The 16,059-nt window shown below is 45.2% G+C and overlaps 1 protein-coding gene across 2 annotated transcripts in view; it reads left to right on the forward strand.

The window, feature by feature from the left end:
* The window catches only part of MYO1E (myosin IE), a 155,864-nt gene that overhangs the window by 128,061 nt on the left and 11,744 nt on the right, over positions 1-16,059 (forward strand). For both annotated transcript variants that reach the window (XM_026648261.2, XM_026648262.2), the window contains exons 23-26: positions 5,624-5,770; positions 7,483-7,640; positions 9,021-9,113; positions 13,330-13,534. In XM_026648261.2, the coding sequence (XP_026504046.1) occupies positions 5,624-5,770; positions 7,483-7,640; positions 9,021-9,113; positions 13,330-13,534 (603 nt within the window). The remainder of the gene's footprint in view (positions 1-5,623; positions 5,771-7,482; positions 7,641-9,020; positions 9,114-13,329; positions 13,535-16,059) is intronic.

Raw genomic sequence — 16,059 nt, forward strand, 5'->3', positions numbered from 1 at the left:
GGGGGGGGGGGGGGGGGGGGGGGGGGTGGAAACCCAGAGGGACAAAGGGTTCCCGCCTTATGCAAAAGATATATAAAGGGGTGGAAGAGAACAGAGGGAGAGAGGAGCCATCATGAAGAATCCCCTAGCTATCACCTGAGCTGGAACAAGAGCTGTACCAGGGGAAAGAATTGTGCCCAGTCCTGGAAGGTGTCCAGTCTGAGAAAAACTTACTGAAGCATCTCTGAGGGTGAGATTATCTGTGGGTATGTCTACACTACGGGATTAATCCGAATTTAGATAATTCGAATTTGGGAAACAGGTTGTATAAATTCGATTGTATGCGGCCACACTAAGCACATTAATTCGGTGGTGTGCGTCCATGTACCGGGGCTAGCGTCGATTTCTGGAGCGTTGCACTGTGGGTAGCTATCCCATAGCTATCCCATAGTTCCCGCAGTCTCCCCTGCCCATTGGAATTCTGGGTTGAGATCCCAGTGCCTGATGGGACCAAAACATTGTCGCAGGTGGTTCTGGGTACAGCCTCACCCCTCCCTCCCTCCCCCCCTCCCTGCATGAAAGCAACGGACGGCAGACAACCATTTCGCGCCTTTTTTCCTGGGTGAACACAGCAGACTCCATACCACGGCAAGCATGGAGCCCGCTCAGCTCAAGACAGCAGTCATGAACATTGTAAATACCTCGCGCCTTATCGTGCAGTTTATGCTGAACAAGAACCGGGAAAACCAGGCGGAGAGGAGCAGGCAACAGCAGCGCGGTGACGACAGTGATGAGGATATAGACATGGAATTCTATCGAACCGCGGGACCCGGTGCTTTGGAGATCATGCTGTTAATGGGGCAGGTTATAGGCATGGAACGCCGATTCTGGGCCCGGGAAACAAGCACAGACTGGTGGGACCGCATAGTGTTGCAGGTGTGGGACGATTCCCAGTGGCTGCGGAACTTTCGCATGCGTAAGGGCACTTTCATGGAACTTTGTGACTTGCTTTCCCCTGCCCTGAAGCGCCAGAATACCAGGATGAGAGCAGCCCTCACAGTTGAGAAGCGAGTGGCAATAGCCCTGTGGAAGCTTGCAACGCCAGACAGCTACCGGTCAGTCAGGAATCAATTTGGAGTGGGCAAATCTACTGTGAGGGCTGCTGTGATACAAGTAGCCAAAGCAATCACTGAGGTGCTGCTACACAAGCTAGTGACTCTGGGGGATGTGCAGGTCATAGTGGATGGCTTTGCTGCAATGGGATTCCCTAACTGTGGTGGGGCGATAGATGGAACCCACATCCCTATCTTGGCACCGGAGCACCAGGGTACCCAGTACGTAAACCGCAAGGGGTACTTTTCAATAGTGCTGCAAGCACTGGTGGATCACAAGGGACGTTTCACCGACATCAACGTGGGGTGGCCGGGAAGGGTTCATGATGCACGCGTCTTCAGGAACACTAATCTGTTTAAACGGCTGCAGCAAGGGACTTACTTCCCGGACCAGAAAATAACCGTTGGGGATGTTGAAATGCCTATAGTTATCCTTGGGGACCCAGCCTACCCCTTAATGCCATGGCTCATGAAGCCATACACAGGCAGCCTGGACAGGAGTCAGGAGCTGTTTAACTACAGGCTGAGCAAGTGCAGAATGGTGGTAGAATGTGCATTTGGCCGTTTAAAAGCGCGCTGGAGATCGCTACTAACTCGCTCTGACCTCAGCCAAAGAAATCTCCCCATTGTTATTTCTGCTTGCTGTGTGCTCCACAATCTCTGTGAAAGTAAGGGGGAGACCTTTATGGCAGGGTGGGAAGCTGAGGCAAATCGCCTGACTGCTGATTACGCGCAGCCAGACACCAGGGTGATTAGAAGAACACACCAGGAAGCGCTGTGCATCAGAGAAGCTCTGAAAACCAGTTTCATGACTGGCCAGGCTACAGTGTGAAATTTCTGTTTGTTTCTCCCTTCATGAAAACCAGCCCCCTTCATTCTCATTCATTCTCTGTAAGCAACCCACCCTCCCCCCAGCTTTCTTTCAAAGGTAATAAAGTCACTATCGTTTAAAAATCATGTATTCTTTATTAAGTGATTATAAACATAGGGAGAGAACCAAGAAGGTAATCTGGGTGAGGTTTGGGAGGAGGATAAGAGGGAAGTCTAAGGCCACTGATCAAATTCAATATAATGACAGCCTTTTGGTTGGGCTGTCCCCTGGGGTGGAGTGAGAGGGTGCACGGAGCCTCCCCCCCCGCGTCTGGGTGAGGAGGATATGGAACATGGTGAGGGGGGAGGTAGGTTATACAGCGGCTGCAGCGGCACTCTGTCATCCTGCTGCCGTTCCTGAAGCTCCACCAGACGCCGGAGCATGTCCGTTTGCTCACGCAGCAGCCCCAGCGTTGCAGCCTGCCACCTCTCATCTCGAGCATCCCTCAAGACCTCACGTTCACTGGCATCTTTCCTAAATTTAGATACAGTGTCCTTCCACTCATTCAAATGAGCTCTTTCATTGGGGGTGGATTTCATTATTTCTTTGAACATGTCGTCTCGCGTCATCTTTCTACGACGCCTTATCTGAGATAGCCTTCTGGACGCAGGAGGGAGGCTTGAAACATTTGCAGCTGCTAGAGGGAGGGTTGAAAAAAAGTAGAGAAGTTTTTAAAATGATACATTTTACAGAACAATGCTTGTACTCTTTCATGGTGAACACTATTCACATTACATAGCACATGTGATTTCAGTACAAGGTCGCATTTTCCATCTTAATATTGAGTGCCTGTGGCTTTGGTGTTAGAGATCACAGACGCAGGTCCGGGCAACAGAATTCAGCTTGCAGGCAGCCATGGTAAGCCATTGTCTTTCGACTTCTGCGCCCTCCTTTCCAACATACCAATCAAAGCCTGTTGACTGCTGAGGTTTTCCTGTTAACCTTCAGCAGCAGAAAACAAACTAAAACCCCCGCCCCCCCCCCTCCCGCCATGAATTCCCTGGAATGATCAATGTACCCCTCCCCGACCGCGTGGCTGGTAACAGGGAAAATCCCTGCAGAAACCAAACTAACCCCCCCGCCCCCCCCTCCCGCCATGAATTCCCTGGAATGATCGCTTTACCCTTCCCCCCACAGCTGGTATCAGGGAAGATCCCTGCTAGCCAAACGCGAAAAGCTCTGGGCCAATTTCCCCCCCCCCCCCGCGCTTGGCTAACTGCAGGGAAGGATTTCTTATCAGCCACAGGCAAACAGCCCAGTAGGAACGGCCACCTCTGTCCCCTTAATTAAGTTCCCGTATTTCAAGCAGGTTACCATGAGCGATATCACTCTCCTGAGGATTACACAGCGAGATAAAGAACGGATGTTGCTTGAATGCCAGCAAACACCGGGACCATACGCTGCCAGGCTTTGTCAGGCAATGATACCAGATTACTTGCTGCAAGCATGGCGTGGACAAGTGTCCTACCATGGAGGACGGAATAAAGCGGCACTGCCCAGAAACCTTGTGGCAAGGCTTTTGGAGTACCTCCAGGAGAGCTTCATGGAGATGTCCCTGGAGGATTTCCGCTCCATCCCCAGACACGTTAACAGACTTTTCCAGTAGCTGTACTGGCTGCGAATGCATCCCAAGTCCTCAGGGCAAAATAATCATTAAAAAACCTTGCTTTTAAACCATGTTTTATATTTTAAAAGGTAAACTCACCTGAGGTCCCTTCCATGGGGTCATGGTCTTGGCTACTGGCTTGGGAGGCTTGGGAGGGTACTTCAGTCAGGCTGAGAAAAAGCTCCTGGCTGTTGGGGAGAACGGAGTGCTGGGTGCTCTCTGCAAGATCCTCCTCCTCCTCCTCCTCTTCCCCATCCTCAGAATCCTCAGGTGTAGAGACTATCCCAGACCCGGTTTGCACGATCACAGGTGGGGTAGTGGTGGCGGCCGCCCCTAGAATTGCATTCAGCTCTGCGTAGAAGTGGCATGTCCGCGGCTCTGTCCCGGAGCGACCGTTTGCCTCCTTTGTTTTTTGATAGGCTTGTCTGAGCTCCTTCACTTTCACGCGGCACTGATCTGAGTCCCTATTGTGGCCTCTCTCCATCATGCCCTTGGAGATTTTTTCAAAAGTTTTGGCATTTCGTCTCTTTGAACGAAGTTCTGCTAGCACTGAATCCTCACCCCATACAGCGATCAGATCCAGTACCTCCCGTGTGGTCCATGCTGGTGCTCTTTTTCGATTATCAGCCTGCATGGTTACCTGTGCTGATGAGCTGAGGTATCTGTGGTATCTGTGGTCACCTGTGCTCTCCACACTGAGCAAACAGGAAATGAAATTCAAATTTTCCTGGGTCTTTTCCTGTCTACCTGGGCAGTGCATCCGAGGTCAGATTGCTGTCCAGAGCGGTCAGTGGTGCACTGTGGGATAGCTCCCGGAGGCCAATACCATCGATTTGTGGCCACACTAACCCTAATTCGAATTAACAAAATCGATTTTGGCGCTACTCCGCTCGTCGAGGTGGAGTACAGAAATCGATTTAAAGCGCCCTTTAATTCGAACTAAATGGCTCTGTTGTGTGGACGGGTGAAGGGTTAATTCGAATTAACGCTGCTAAATCCGAATTAATCCCGTAGTGTAGACCAGGCCTGTATTTAGTTTGATTAGACATAGATTTGCGCATTTTATTTTATTTTGCTTGGTGACTTACTTTGTTCTGTCTGTTACTACTTGAAACCACTTAAATCCTACTGTCTGTATTTAATAAAATCACTTTTTATTTAGTAATTTACTCAGAGTATGTATTAATACCTGGGGGAGCAAACAGCTGTGCATATCTCTCTATCAGTGTTATAGAGGGCGAACAATTTATGAGTTTACTCTGCATAAGCTTTATGCAGGGTAAAACGGATTTATTTGGGTTTAGACCCCATTGGGAGTTGGGCATCTGAGTGCTAAAGACAAGCACACTTCTGTGAGCTGTTTTCAGGTAAACTTGCAGCTTTGGGACAAGTGATTCAGACCTGGGTCTGTGTTGAAGCAGATGGGAGTGTCTGGCTCAGCAAGACAGGGTGCTGGAGTCCTGAGCTGGCAGGGAAAACAGGAACAGGGGTAGTCTTGGTACATTGGGTGGCAGTTCCCAAGGGGGTTTCTGTGATCCAACCCATCACAGAGTGATGCTGACTTACACCAGCTAAGGATCTTATCCAGGGTCTATGTTTGCTTCGCTGTCTAAGTTCAGGGAGTGCAAGTTAAAGGTGATGCAGCTTGTTTTGCTTTTATCGGTTTGAGTTTCAGTCTCATTTTAAGAAGTATTTCTTTTTCAGCTTTTCTAATTAACTTTACACAACATTCTACAAATCCAATCTTAATGACTAGCTTTGCTGTTGTTAAGGATATGAGCTTTTCATTGTAGCACATGTTCCCATTTTATAATAACAATAATTAACTTAAAATGACTAATTTGTATTCAGTTATCACACAAGAAGATTGTTTTGAGGATTCCATTACCAGCAGCTGAAACAAAGAACCATTATCTAAAAGCAAAACTCAGCTATTAATTCTTCATTAGATTTTTTAAAAATCACCATGATTGCTTTCAAATGCTATTAAAATGCAGGGCTATTTTTGCACTTTGGATTCAAGGCTGAATGACGCATGGTCTGATTTCTTTACAGCACAATGCAGGATGACATTTTCATTCTACATGAGCAGGAATATGATAGTTTGCTTGAATCGGTCTTCAAAACGGAATTTTTAAGCCTTTTATCTAAGCGATATGAGGAGAAAACACAAAGAAAACTACCTCTGAAATTTAGCAATACGTGAGTAATGGTTTTCAAAAAAAATATTAAACAGCTGTTTCTTCCTGCTGCCAAGGTAAAGATGCAAAAACCAGGTTAGTGTAAGTATTGGATTCTCATATTTATATTCCATCCTCTATTACAGAACCAGGGAGATGTGTGCAGTGTGAATGCCTGCATACGCATGTGCTTAGAAAGCTAGAAGACTTTCTTGCATAGCCTGTGTAATACCTTAGGGTCAAATCCTAGCCACTCCCCACTTCTCATTCTCTGTGCGCAGCGAGATCTTAATGCAGCAAAACTTCCCTTGCTGTGCTGAGTGGGGCATCAGGTTATAGAGAGGCCACACAAGGGAAATTCTTCACCATGAGCGCGCCTACACAACAGTTCTCTGTGTCAGTTCTCCCAACTGCAATGAGGGCCAGGCCAGTCAGTGAACAACCACATGGATTCACAGTCCAAACCCTTCCTCTCTTAGAGGAGGACAAGGCAGTAGCAGCTGCAGAGTGGCTGTGCTGGTGTGTCGTGCCCTAAGAAGGGAGAATTCTCTTCAGTCCCATTATGTACTCCTTGGCCTTACCCTAGAGATGCTGAAGTACTACACTGATGCATGTGATGTACCTGCTTAGATGCATAATGGGAAGATAAGGCCAGAGTGATGGGTGGTTGGTTGAAAAGGGGTCTCTCATTTAGGGTAGGAGTTTAGATTTTGTGGGGACAGAGGCCTGCAGGGATCAGTGGGGGTAGCTTGGATACGTATCTGAACTTCTAGATGCTTGTTCAAAGAAAATTCCAGATGTTTGAGAACTTGGATTTGTAGGATTTTGTTTGCATGTTGGGGCTAGTTTTTGCTTTAAGGGCATGCTGGAAACCATATCAATAAAATTGCATTCTTGCTAATACTCCTATGAAGTAAGCAAATTAATTACATTGAGCCTGGAGTTTGCATGTCTATTTTATTCCAGTCAAAGCAGTGTAAGAATTATTTAAGGGAGAATATCATTTTAGCTTGATAATGACATGGGTGAGTAGGAAAAAGTGTAAAAAGTTCCATATAGTCATATAGACTGGGAAACGAACGCCAATAACAGAGGTGGTTTTGGTTTTGCCATTCTAAAAAGCAATGCATAACAACTGAGGTTTTGCACATCATGGCTGCCTGAGCCCATCTCTAGCTACAGTACATTGAAGGTAATATGCATTTGCAGATACAAGCTGTGAAAGAGACTATTTGAATTTTGATAGAGGCCTGTATCTTCAAAGGAGGACATAAGTACACTTGCAAAAATGTACATGTTCCCATTGTTCCCACAACGAAATGTATTTGCATGCATATGTCAGGTAATACCCAGATATTCATTAATGTATGCCATGTGACACCCACTAGCATGCACCTATGCAGGGTTCTGGGTGATGTGTTAGATAATATACGCATCTATTGTTCAAACCTTTGTCCTCAAAACTCCATCGAGAGCATCTTATGCCTTGTTTGTGTAGATTTCCCAAGAACCGTTAATGATGTCATGTAGGACACAAAAAGGCATGAAACCATGTTTTGTTCAGTTTAAAATACTCAAGATACAGTTTCTCAGCTATAGCTATCAGCGAGGTTCTGTTTATTTTTTCCCATTTGAAAGCTATCTGTTGGTTAGTGATGTTCCCTGGTCCTTGTATGTGAATGCTTCTCTTTTTGTCTCTGTGTGTGTGTGTGTGTGTGTGCGCGCTTGCATTAGACTTGAAGTGAAGCTGAAGAAGGAGAACTGGGGACCATGGAGTGCAGGTGGTTCTCGCCAAGTGCAATTTATGCAAGGCCAAGGAGATTTAGCTATTCTCAAGCCAAGTAACAAGGTGCTGCAGGTCAGCATTGGACCAGGACTACCAAAGAATTCCCGTAAGTATGAATTTCCCTTTGACTGTCCTTCTGAATGGATCGGAGTCTTGATTTTGGCTGTTCGTTTTACTTTTATTTCTCGGTCTCTTCCCTATCCACCACCTACCCTATGTTCTTCGTTGTTTCTCTATGGCATTCACAGGAAGAGTAGATTGCAGACTGTAACGCTGCAACATACTTGCCTCTCCTTGTACAGCCTTTGTTGGATTCACTGTTAATTCAGCAGTGCACACTGACTGCTGGTGGAAGCCTCTGAAACTCATGACCCTGGGACATAAGACATCTGGTCTTGTAGCATGGGACAGAACACAAGTGGCAGATTAGACATTCATTCCATCCACAAAGGGCACCCTCTTCCACAAAATCCACAGAGACCCCTTTTCTGGTTTGTGAATCCATGTGTGAGGAGGGAGGCAGGCTGGGCTAGGAGAAAAAGGTGCCAATAGCAAATTATGGAGTGATACAACAGCAAGGAATCAGCTCCAAGTGTAACAGTACCTGAGGATGCATTAGTTTTGCCTCAGAGCACCTCTGTGCTGTGAAGCTTTCCTACCTCCTGTAAGGGGGTTCTAAAGACAGCAGGGGGAAGCCCCATTTGCATTGCTCCCTGCTTCTTTGGAGTCCTACCATTGGGGTAAGGAAGAGCCAAAGATGTAAAAGACCTTGTAATAACCTGTTGTCAAATGTTACAGCCTCTCAAACAGGAGCTTAAGTCTTGTGCACGTCATGAGTTATTTTCAAACCATATTTAGCCTGCTTTGTTCCTTTGTTTTTACAGCTATGGATTACACCCCTCTACCTCTTATGCTCCCTTAACACACATACACACACACACACACACACACACACACACACAATTTTCTCTACAGCCCTTTAATTCAAAAAGCAGAAGGTGAGTTCTCAGCCACAATATGACCAGCTTGTGCCACTCCAGTGGTGCAAAGGAGCCATAAAGCCAGCTGGTGAAGGATTCTCACATGGGGAAATCTTCTAGTGGCACAGAGCTGCAGTAACGCTTGGCATAGTGGGCTTACAAAGAAATTACTAGACAAAAAGCACCATTATGCCAACTCTCCTTGGCTTTTGGAACATTCCTTGGGGCTAATGGCAGGTGGATGCCACTTAGACCAGCTTTATGATTAAAGCTCACCTGGACCACAGCTGGCCCCAGGACTGGGTGAGTTTGTTAAAATGGCATTAAGTTACCTTTGATCCCCCAGCCCTTCAGGTGCTATGCGCTAAGCACAACTTGGCCAAAACCTGAATTTCAAATGGCTGCCTCTGATCAAGAACGAGGAGCTGACATTCAGCATAAGGACTTGTTTACTGAATGCTACACAGAGGATGGCAATCTGACAGAGCTTAACGTGTTTATTTTAGGCCCCACGAGACGGAACATTACCCAAAGCCAAGGGTATTCCCATAGGACTCAAAGTCAGAATTACCCCATGAGGGCTGCTCCACCTCCCCCAGGTAAGTTATCTTATGCTTTGGCTAAGGCAGCATTCCAGACTCAATTTCTTTCTTTCATGCCGTAGCTGGGCATCATTCTCCAGAACGCTTTGCAGTGGGGGGGGTTTCTCCTTCAGTTCTAAAAGTATTTGTGAAATCACCATAACTGAAATTAGGCTCCTCAGTGTGATAGGCATTATATCAAACCAGTCCTTCAAATCCACTGGCACTTACTCTGAGACTAGTGTTCAGCTGGAGGTGTCTCATGTCAATTGTCATAGATGCCAGCATATATAGCCTCTTGATACAAAACACTGAATGTGCAGTTGCTTCTCTGCATCTTCCACTTTAGGACACAGTATATACACACAGCACAGGGCTAGACAATACTCAGCCTTGTCACTGCGCTCTCAGTACCACACATAATGGAACTGGACTTGTGCCTCATTCCCTTGCTGTTATGCAACAGCTTTTGTATATGCTGATGCATATGAGCTGTGCCAGTACGTAGGTGCAGAAGAGACCGTCTCTCCATGAGATGTTCTCCCCTTGGGGTTGAATAAACTAGTTCCTTGCATGGTAGCTGTGCTAGTAAGTAGTGTGCAGAGTTGAACCCTGGATTGATGTCACCAGGCTGTGTCTGTTACTTTCATTTTTGCCCTTAAATAAGAATTTAGAGTATGAGCTTACAGGAAAGAACACTATTTTATTTACTTAACACTTCCCAAGATGTCCTTTTTCAATAAGGAGCAGCCACTTATTTTAGAAAAGAAGTACAATGCTAGGAGAAAACTTCCTGTCTAAAGCTGACACTCTTTGCCAGATTAAATAATAAAAAAGTCTAAATCATACAGTACTGACTCAGGCAAGACAAAGTTCAGTGTGAGTCTCAGACAAAGGATTGCATGGAATGGTTTTCCAAGATGCCAAGCCTGTTTACAGCAATTAAGCAATAGGATGCTTGCACCGCAGTAGTTAAGGTTGGATCAACATTTCTTTTGCAAAACACTAATTCTGAATGTTTGTAATTAGGCAGTAAATACTTGTTCAGGGTTACATGAAACATCAACCCAGCAGCAGCTTGTTTGTTTTTAAAAATATTTGCAAACACTCGTCAGTGTTTAAGAATCAGGAATGCAAAGGACAGCCACATTGAGTTCAGTTCTTATAGTGGCCCTTATGCTCTGAAGCATCCACAGTTCAATAGCAAATCTGGGTGTAATGGGGGACCTCACCCAGGGGATAATGCTGGCAACCCATCATTGCATCTTTGCCTCAGTTTCCTTGAAGGAGGTTTTTAATAAGTCCACAGAAGTTTGTATCTTGAACATCACCCCTTAAGAATTATGTTTTAATTTAGTGGTCTGTCTCAGCTTTAGACATGAAGGTTACTATTAACATTAGCCTTTTTTTCTGAAATACTAAGTGGCTACTTCTCATTTAAAGAGAGCATTTTGCAAAGAAATCTTGGGAAGCATTAGGTGAACAAAATATTGTTCTGTTCTGCAAGTTTATAACAAATAAGATTAATTTAGAGTAAGGGTACAGGTGAAAATAAGAGACCCTACTGACATCCATCTAGGTTCAACTCTGCACACTACTGACTAGCACAGTGAATATGCTGGGATCTAGTTTATTCAACCCCAAAGGCAGAACATTACATGGAGAGACCTCCCGCTTTGCATCTGTAGGGAAGATGGGCTGAGTCAACCTTAATCCATCAACCCCAGTTACATCCAAGCTCCTTACCAGCAGCAAGGCCTTTATGACCCAGAACCTTCTGCTGGAGTCGGGGTTCTTCTTGGCAATAGCTGGGGAATAGTCCCTCCTCTTGGGTCAAGGTCCTTCCATGGAGGCTGAACCAGAAGGACCCTTCTTCAGGACAGCTTATGATTTCCTGCTGAAAACTCTCCCACCTAGGAGCATTCTCCCTGGGTTTCCATTGCTAGTGTGTCCCCCTCATCAAGTGCCCCCAGATGCCTTCTCTGTAGGCGACTGCTCTTCCTACACTCTAGGAACCTCTGTTCTCCTAGTCCCCACCACTTCCACCTCACCAATACCTTCCCTTTTATCATGCCCAGCTGCTTCCCTGCCTAATTAACTACTTTCTAGTTACTCAGTGAGTTAATTAGTCCCAGGTGAACCTGAGTTGCCTCATTCCCCCTTGTGGAGCCTCTCAGAGGCAGGCTGATCCCCTGACCCCTACAGAGAGCTAGCTGCCCTCTGACATCCCTCCAGATCTGTGTTGGGTCACTTCAAGATTTTTTGTTTAAAAAAGAAAAAAGATTTTTTTTAAATAGCCATTTAACATACGAAAGCTATCTGCTGCTCATGCAGTGTGTTCTTTATCAATACACCTGTGCAAGAAACCACCCTTATTAGGCAACCTACTTCTTTTAAGAGAACGTCCCAGAGTATCCCAAACAGACTGGCTGGGATTGTCAAAGGAAATTAGGCACCATGTGATTTGGGGACCTAAATCCTTGGGCTCTGATGAAAATCCCAGCCACAAAGTACAATTCTACTTCCCCCTTGCCCCACAGTGGGGGAAAGCAGACTGTGTTTGTCAGCCTCTTGAGTGGACACATAAGAGAGATTCCAATGTATTCATGACCATTTTAAAATTATAATGGGACTACAGATGCACACACTACTGTGTACACATTTACTTTAAAATAAACCTTAATAGAGATGTCCATAAAAGATAAGATAAAACTAGATTTTATCTAATAATCTAGATTGATACATGTTGGGGCTAGCATTTATTTTTTATAATATAGGATCCTGAATAAAGGGTGGGACTTAAACTGCTGCCCTAGTATCAGAGGAACTATCAGGAACTGAAGGTCATGCAATGTCAATAGAAGGCCAGTGTGTCCTAGATTTGCTGTAAGTTCTTCCAGGACCCAGTGTCATGAGGAAATACTAATGAATGAACTCCTGTTTCCCCACTGTGATCCTTCAGTGTGCTAGTTGTCCAGCTGGCCACTGCTTTTAACCCCAGGCGGGGAGTGGAGAGGGTCACCGGATGGTGGTGCATGTATTGTGCCCAATCCTGCTTTGATTGAATTTAGTGGGAGTTTGAGGCATGGAAGGAATGCAGGATTGAGCTCATAAGCCCTGATTCTTCAAGTGATGGTCCGTATATGGATTCCAAACATGGGTGCACATGCACGCCATATGCACCCACATTTGGAATCCAAATAGGGACCATGCGTCTCGAAGAACCTCCAGTTACAGGCAAATAACTTCTTCTGCAATGAGCTCAGAGGTTCGTAGGTGCTTTTTTTAACGTGTGTTTTAGAGGCAAGGTTTCTGGAAGGGCGTGCAAAGTGCTGCACCGTGGTTCAAGGACAGTTAAAGGCAGCACACCTGCTACAGCGCACTGTGCAGGTCAACACAGTCTCTAATATGTATAAGACAAAGCACTGCCTCATGCTGTACAGTGCAACATCAGTGAAATGTGAGTGGTTAAATATTGTGAGAGGTTACACACATATGCAGTAAACAATTTTCAAAAGTTCCTCGTAATCGTGAGTAAACTCTGTCAAATCATTAGCCATATTATCACATGCAAAATTCAAAATAGGAGCCACTATTTGATCTACGAGAGAGCCAGAAAGCATCTGAATACACCTTTTCTATTCATTTAGTGCTTCTGTTAAACAGGCAAACATTTATATCATTATTTTAAATAAAACCTTTGTAAGGTGTAATAAGGTCAGTGTTCAGAGAGCATTATGGGGTTTTCCCCATCTGACTCCCTTTAACTTTAGGAAGTTCAAGGACCTGACCCAAAGTACACTGAAGTCATTGGAAGTCCATTGCCTTTAATGGCAAGCCAAGGTGGCTAAACCCCCATGCAATGGTTTTAAAACACAAGGGCTAAGGTTAAACAGCAGCCAAGATCAAAAACGTATGGTTTTGCTAAACCAAGAGCTGTGCAAATCCCAGTGATCATTTAGAGTTTTATCACATACCTGAAACTTAAACAAGCGTCATGAACTCATGAATCTGCGATGAGTTTTCGGTAACCCCGGCTTATATACAGAGCAAAGTTGGGGATCGCAGCTGAATTTTGCTTTGAGTTTTCAAATTCCTTGAAAGTTGAGTCCAAGTGACAATTGACAGTTGAACTGCAGACAAAGGTGAACACTGCAGAACGGAGGCGACCTTTTGGAAAGCCTGTTATCCCCACAGTTGTACTGCATGGGTTCATGCTTTTTTATACTTCTAGGTCACCATCAAAATGGAGTGATAAAAAGCCCTCAATTTGTGCCACATCCCCACACCCCAGCGAACCAACGAGCCAGTCAGAAGAACCTGTATACAACTATGGTGCGCCCACCTTTACCACAGCAACTCTCAGCAGGATCAGACAAGGTTTCACACCAACCAGAAAGTCTGGACTTCCTCAAGGTCCCTGACCAAGGGGCTGCTGGGTAAGCTTTTATGTGGGGACTCTTTCAAAGAAAGAAGGGCTGATCTTTATAAAGAGGTTCCTGGACTTAAATTATGCATCACTGGTGAAATTATATTGTTTGCACACATGGCCAAAGCATGGCATTAAGCTGAGCTCAGGAGTCCCATTGACTTCCATTGGATTTCTGCATGAGGAATGATCGCGGGCTCAGGTCCATAATCCACTCACTATGGAGTCAATGTGAACCAGTTCCAGTATTCCCAATGCTAAGATCATATACTTGCACAGTACCTACTAAAGACTCTCAAAGCATTTTACAGGCTTTAATTAATAATATATGGAGATATACCTATCTCATAGAACTGGAAGGGACCCTGAAAGGTCATCGAGTCCAGCCCCCTGCCTTCACTAGCAGGACCAAGTACTGATTTTGCCCCAGATCCCTAACTGGCCCCCTCAAGGATTGAACTCACAACCCTGGGTTTAGCAGGCCAATGCTCAAACCACTGAGCTATCCCTCCCCCCTATGAGCCTCCTCTCCCCTCAATGAGAGGGATTTTCATAGCCATTTTATGGATGGGTAAACAGTGAGCATAGCTCACTCTGCCTCTGTCTCCCAACAACTGTCAGAACCCAGTCCCCTGTCCAACCACGAGACAGTATTCGCTCTTTAATACTATCTTATTTTCATTGGAGGCACGATTACTCCATATGGGATTGATTTTTTTTTTTTTTTTTTTTTTTTTGGTGGGGGAAGAATGGCAGGATAATTCAATGGCAGGAAGTTGATTTTATTGGTGAAATTAAGAGCATATTAATTCCACCTCAATTTGTCTCCTTTGCACTTAGGAGGTGCAACGTAAAGAGCTTGAATACTGGCCATATCTGGACAGCTGAGAATTCCCCCAGCAGGGGGTGCTCTCACCTGGCATATCCAGCCATTCCTAGTCCTTTCACAGGGGCATACCAGGAAGGGCAGGGAGTATGGTTGAGGACCACTGCTGTCAAGCAATTCTCAGCTGGCACACAGTCCCTTAGTGACCTTTTGCAGCTGGTGGAGATTAGAATAGCCTCAATTCCAGCACCGGGACTAGGGCTGCACAAGGCAGAGAACTGGGGAGGCTATATCCAACTCCGTGACGTCCTGCCCCCATCTCCTACATGAAGCAGTTCTCAGTGCTGGATTGAAACTGACTGTATCAGACAATCATCTAGGAAGGGACCCAGCTAGATCTATTAGATAATGATCATACTCAAGTAAAATATGCAATTAGGGTTGTTACAGTTACTTTGGGACTCAGAAGTGAAAACTGGTGATGTACACATTGCCGATTACTTCGTCAAGGATTTACTAGATTACTGATGATCTGTACATTGTATGGATGAGATGGTACCAAATACCTTTGCTCACACTTGAAATGGAAATTACTCGATTACCAAAGAGAAGTAACAGGAAGTGATGTCCAGGTTACATTTTTTGGTGTCAACAATAAGAGAAATATCTCAGAATCACTTGTTTAAAAAAAAAAAGTAATATCTTCCTATAATCTGTTACTATGACAACTACATGCACTAGGAAAAATGTCTCCTGCTTGACAGTGGTGCTGAGGTTTATCAGCTGAAATTAGTAATAGAGATTTCTTTTGTTTTCAATTATGAATAAGCTATTCTAAATAATTGCAAATGATTATACCTCAATGAACTTGTTGGCCCAAACTCATTGCCAGATGGCCTGTGGTGTCCATGCATTTCCAATGGACAGGTGTTCCCATCACCAAAACCACCAGTACCACCACCGTTGGCAAAGAAGAAGTTCAGAGTGACCAAAGGCTAAATCGGCAATGGAGACGGAACTACCCACTCAACCCTCGCTTTCCCCTCATTGCTGTAGTGCGGGGAAAGCTTGAACAACTGCTGTCCATATTGCCACTGTTATGTGGATAAACAGAAGTCTTTAGTCTCCAGGATAACAGTTTAGCACCTTTCCCAAGCACTAAAATCACAATTTAATAAATATTTAAACACAATATACTTAGTCATTCATTACAGTGACTAAGCAGTTTCTCCTGTAACTGAGATCATTCTACTCTGCTTTTTTGCACATTAGTGGAAATTTTAGTGCCAGCTGATTTTCAGATTCAAAGGCTCTTGCCTATTCAATTATTGTAAAACAAATCTGATCATGAATAATCACTTTGCATATTTTCATGCACACAGCTCCCTAATTCCCAGGGCCGGCTCCAGCGTTTTTGCCACTTGAAAAAAAAAATAAAAAAAGCCGCGATCGTCGGCAGCTCTCCTGCCGCCGCTTCATTCTGCGGCAGCAATTCGGCAGCAGGTCCTATCCTCCGAGAGGAAGTGAGGGACCCGCTGCTGAATTGCCGCCGAAGAGCCGGACGTGCCGCCCCTCTCCGTTGGCTGCCCCAAGCACCCGCTTGCTGCGCTGGTGCCTGAAGCCGGCCCTGCTAATTCCTTATAGTGAGATAGCTGTGGTGTGACTGAGATCCAGATGTCCCAGAGTCCATTCAAATACCAAAGCAGTTA

The sequence above is a fragment of the Terrapene carolina genome, unplaced genomic scaffold (assembly GCF_002925995.2).
Source record: "Terrapene carolina triunguis isolate 2854851 unplaced genomic scaffold, T_m_triunguis-2.0 Scaffold67, whole genome shotgun sequence".
Classification (NCBI taxonomy): Eukaryota; Metazoa; Chordata; order Testudines; family Emydidae; genus Terrapene; species Terrapene triunguis.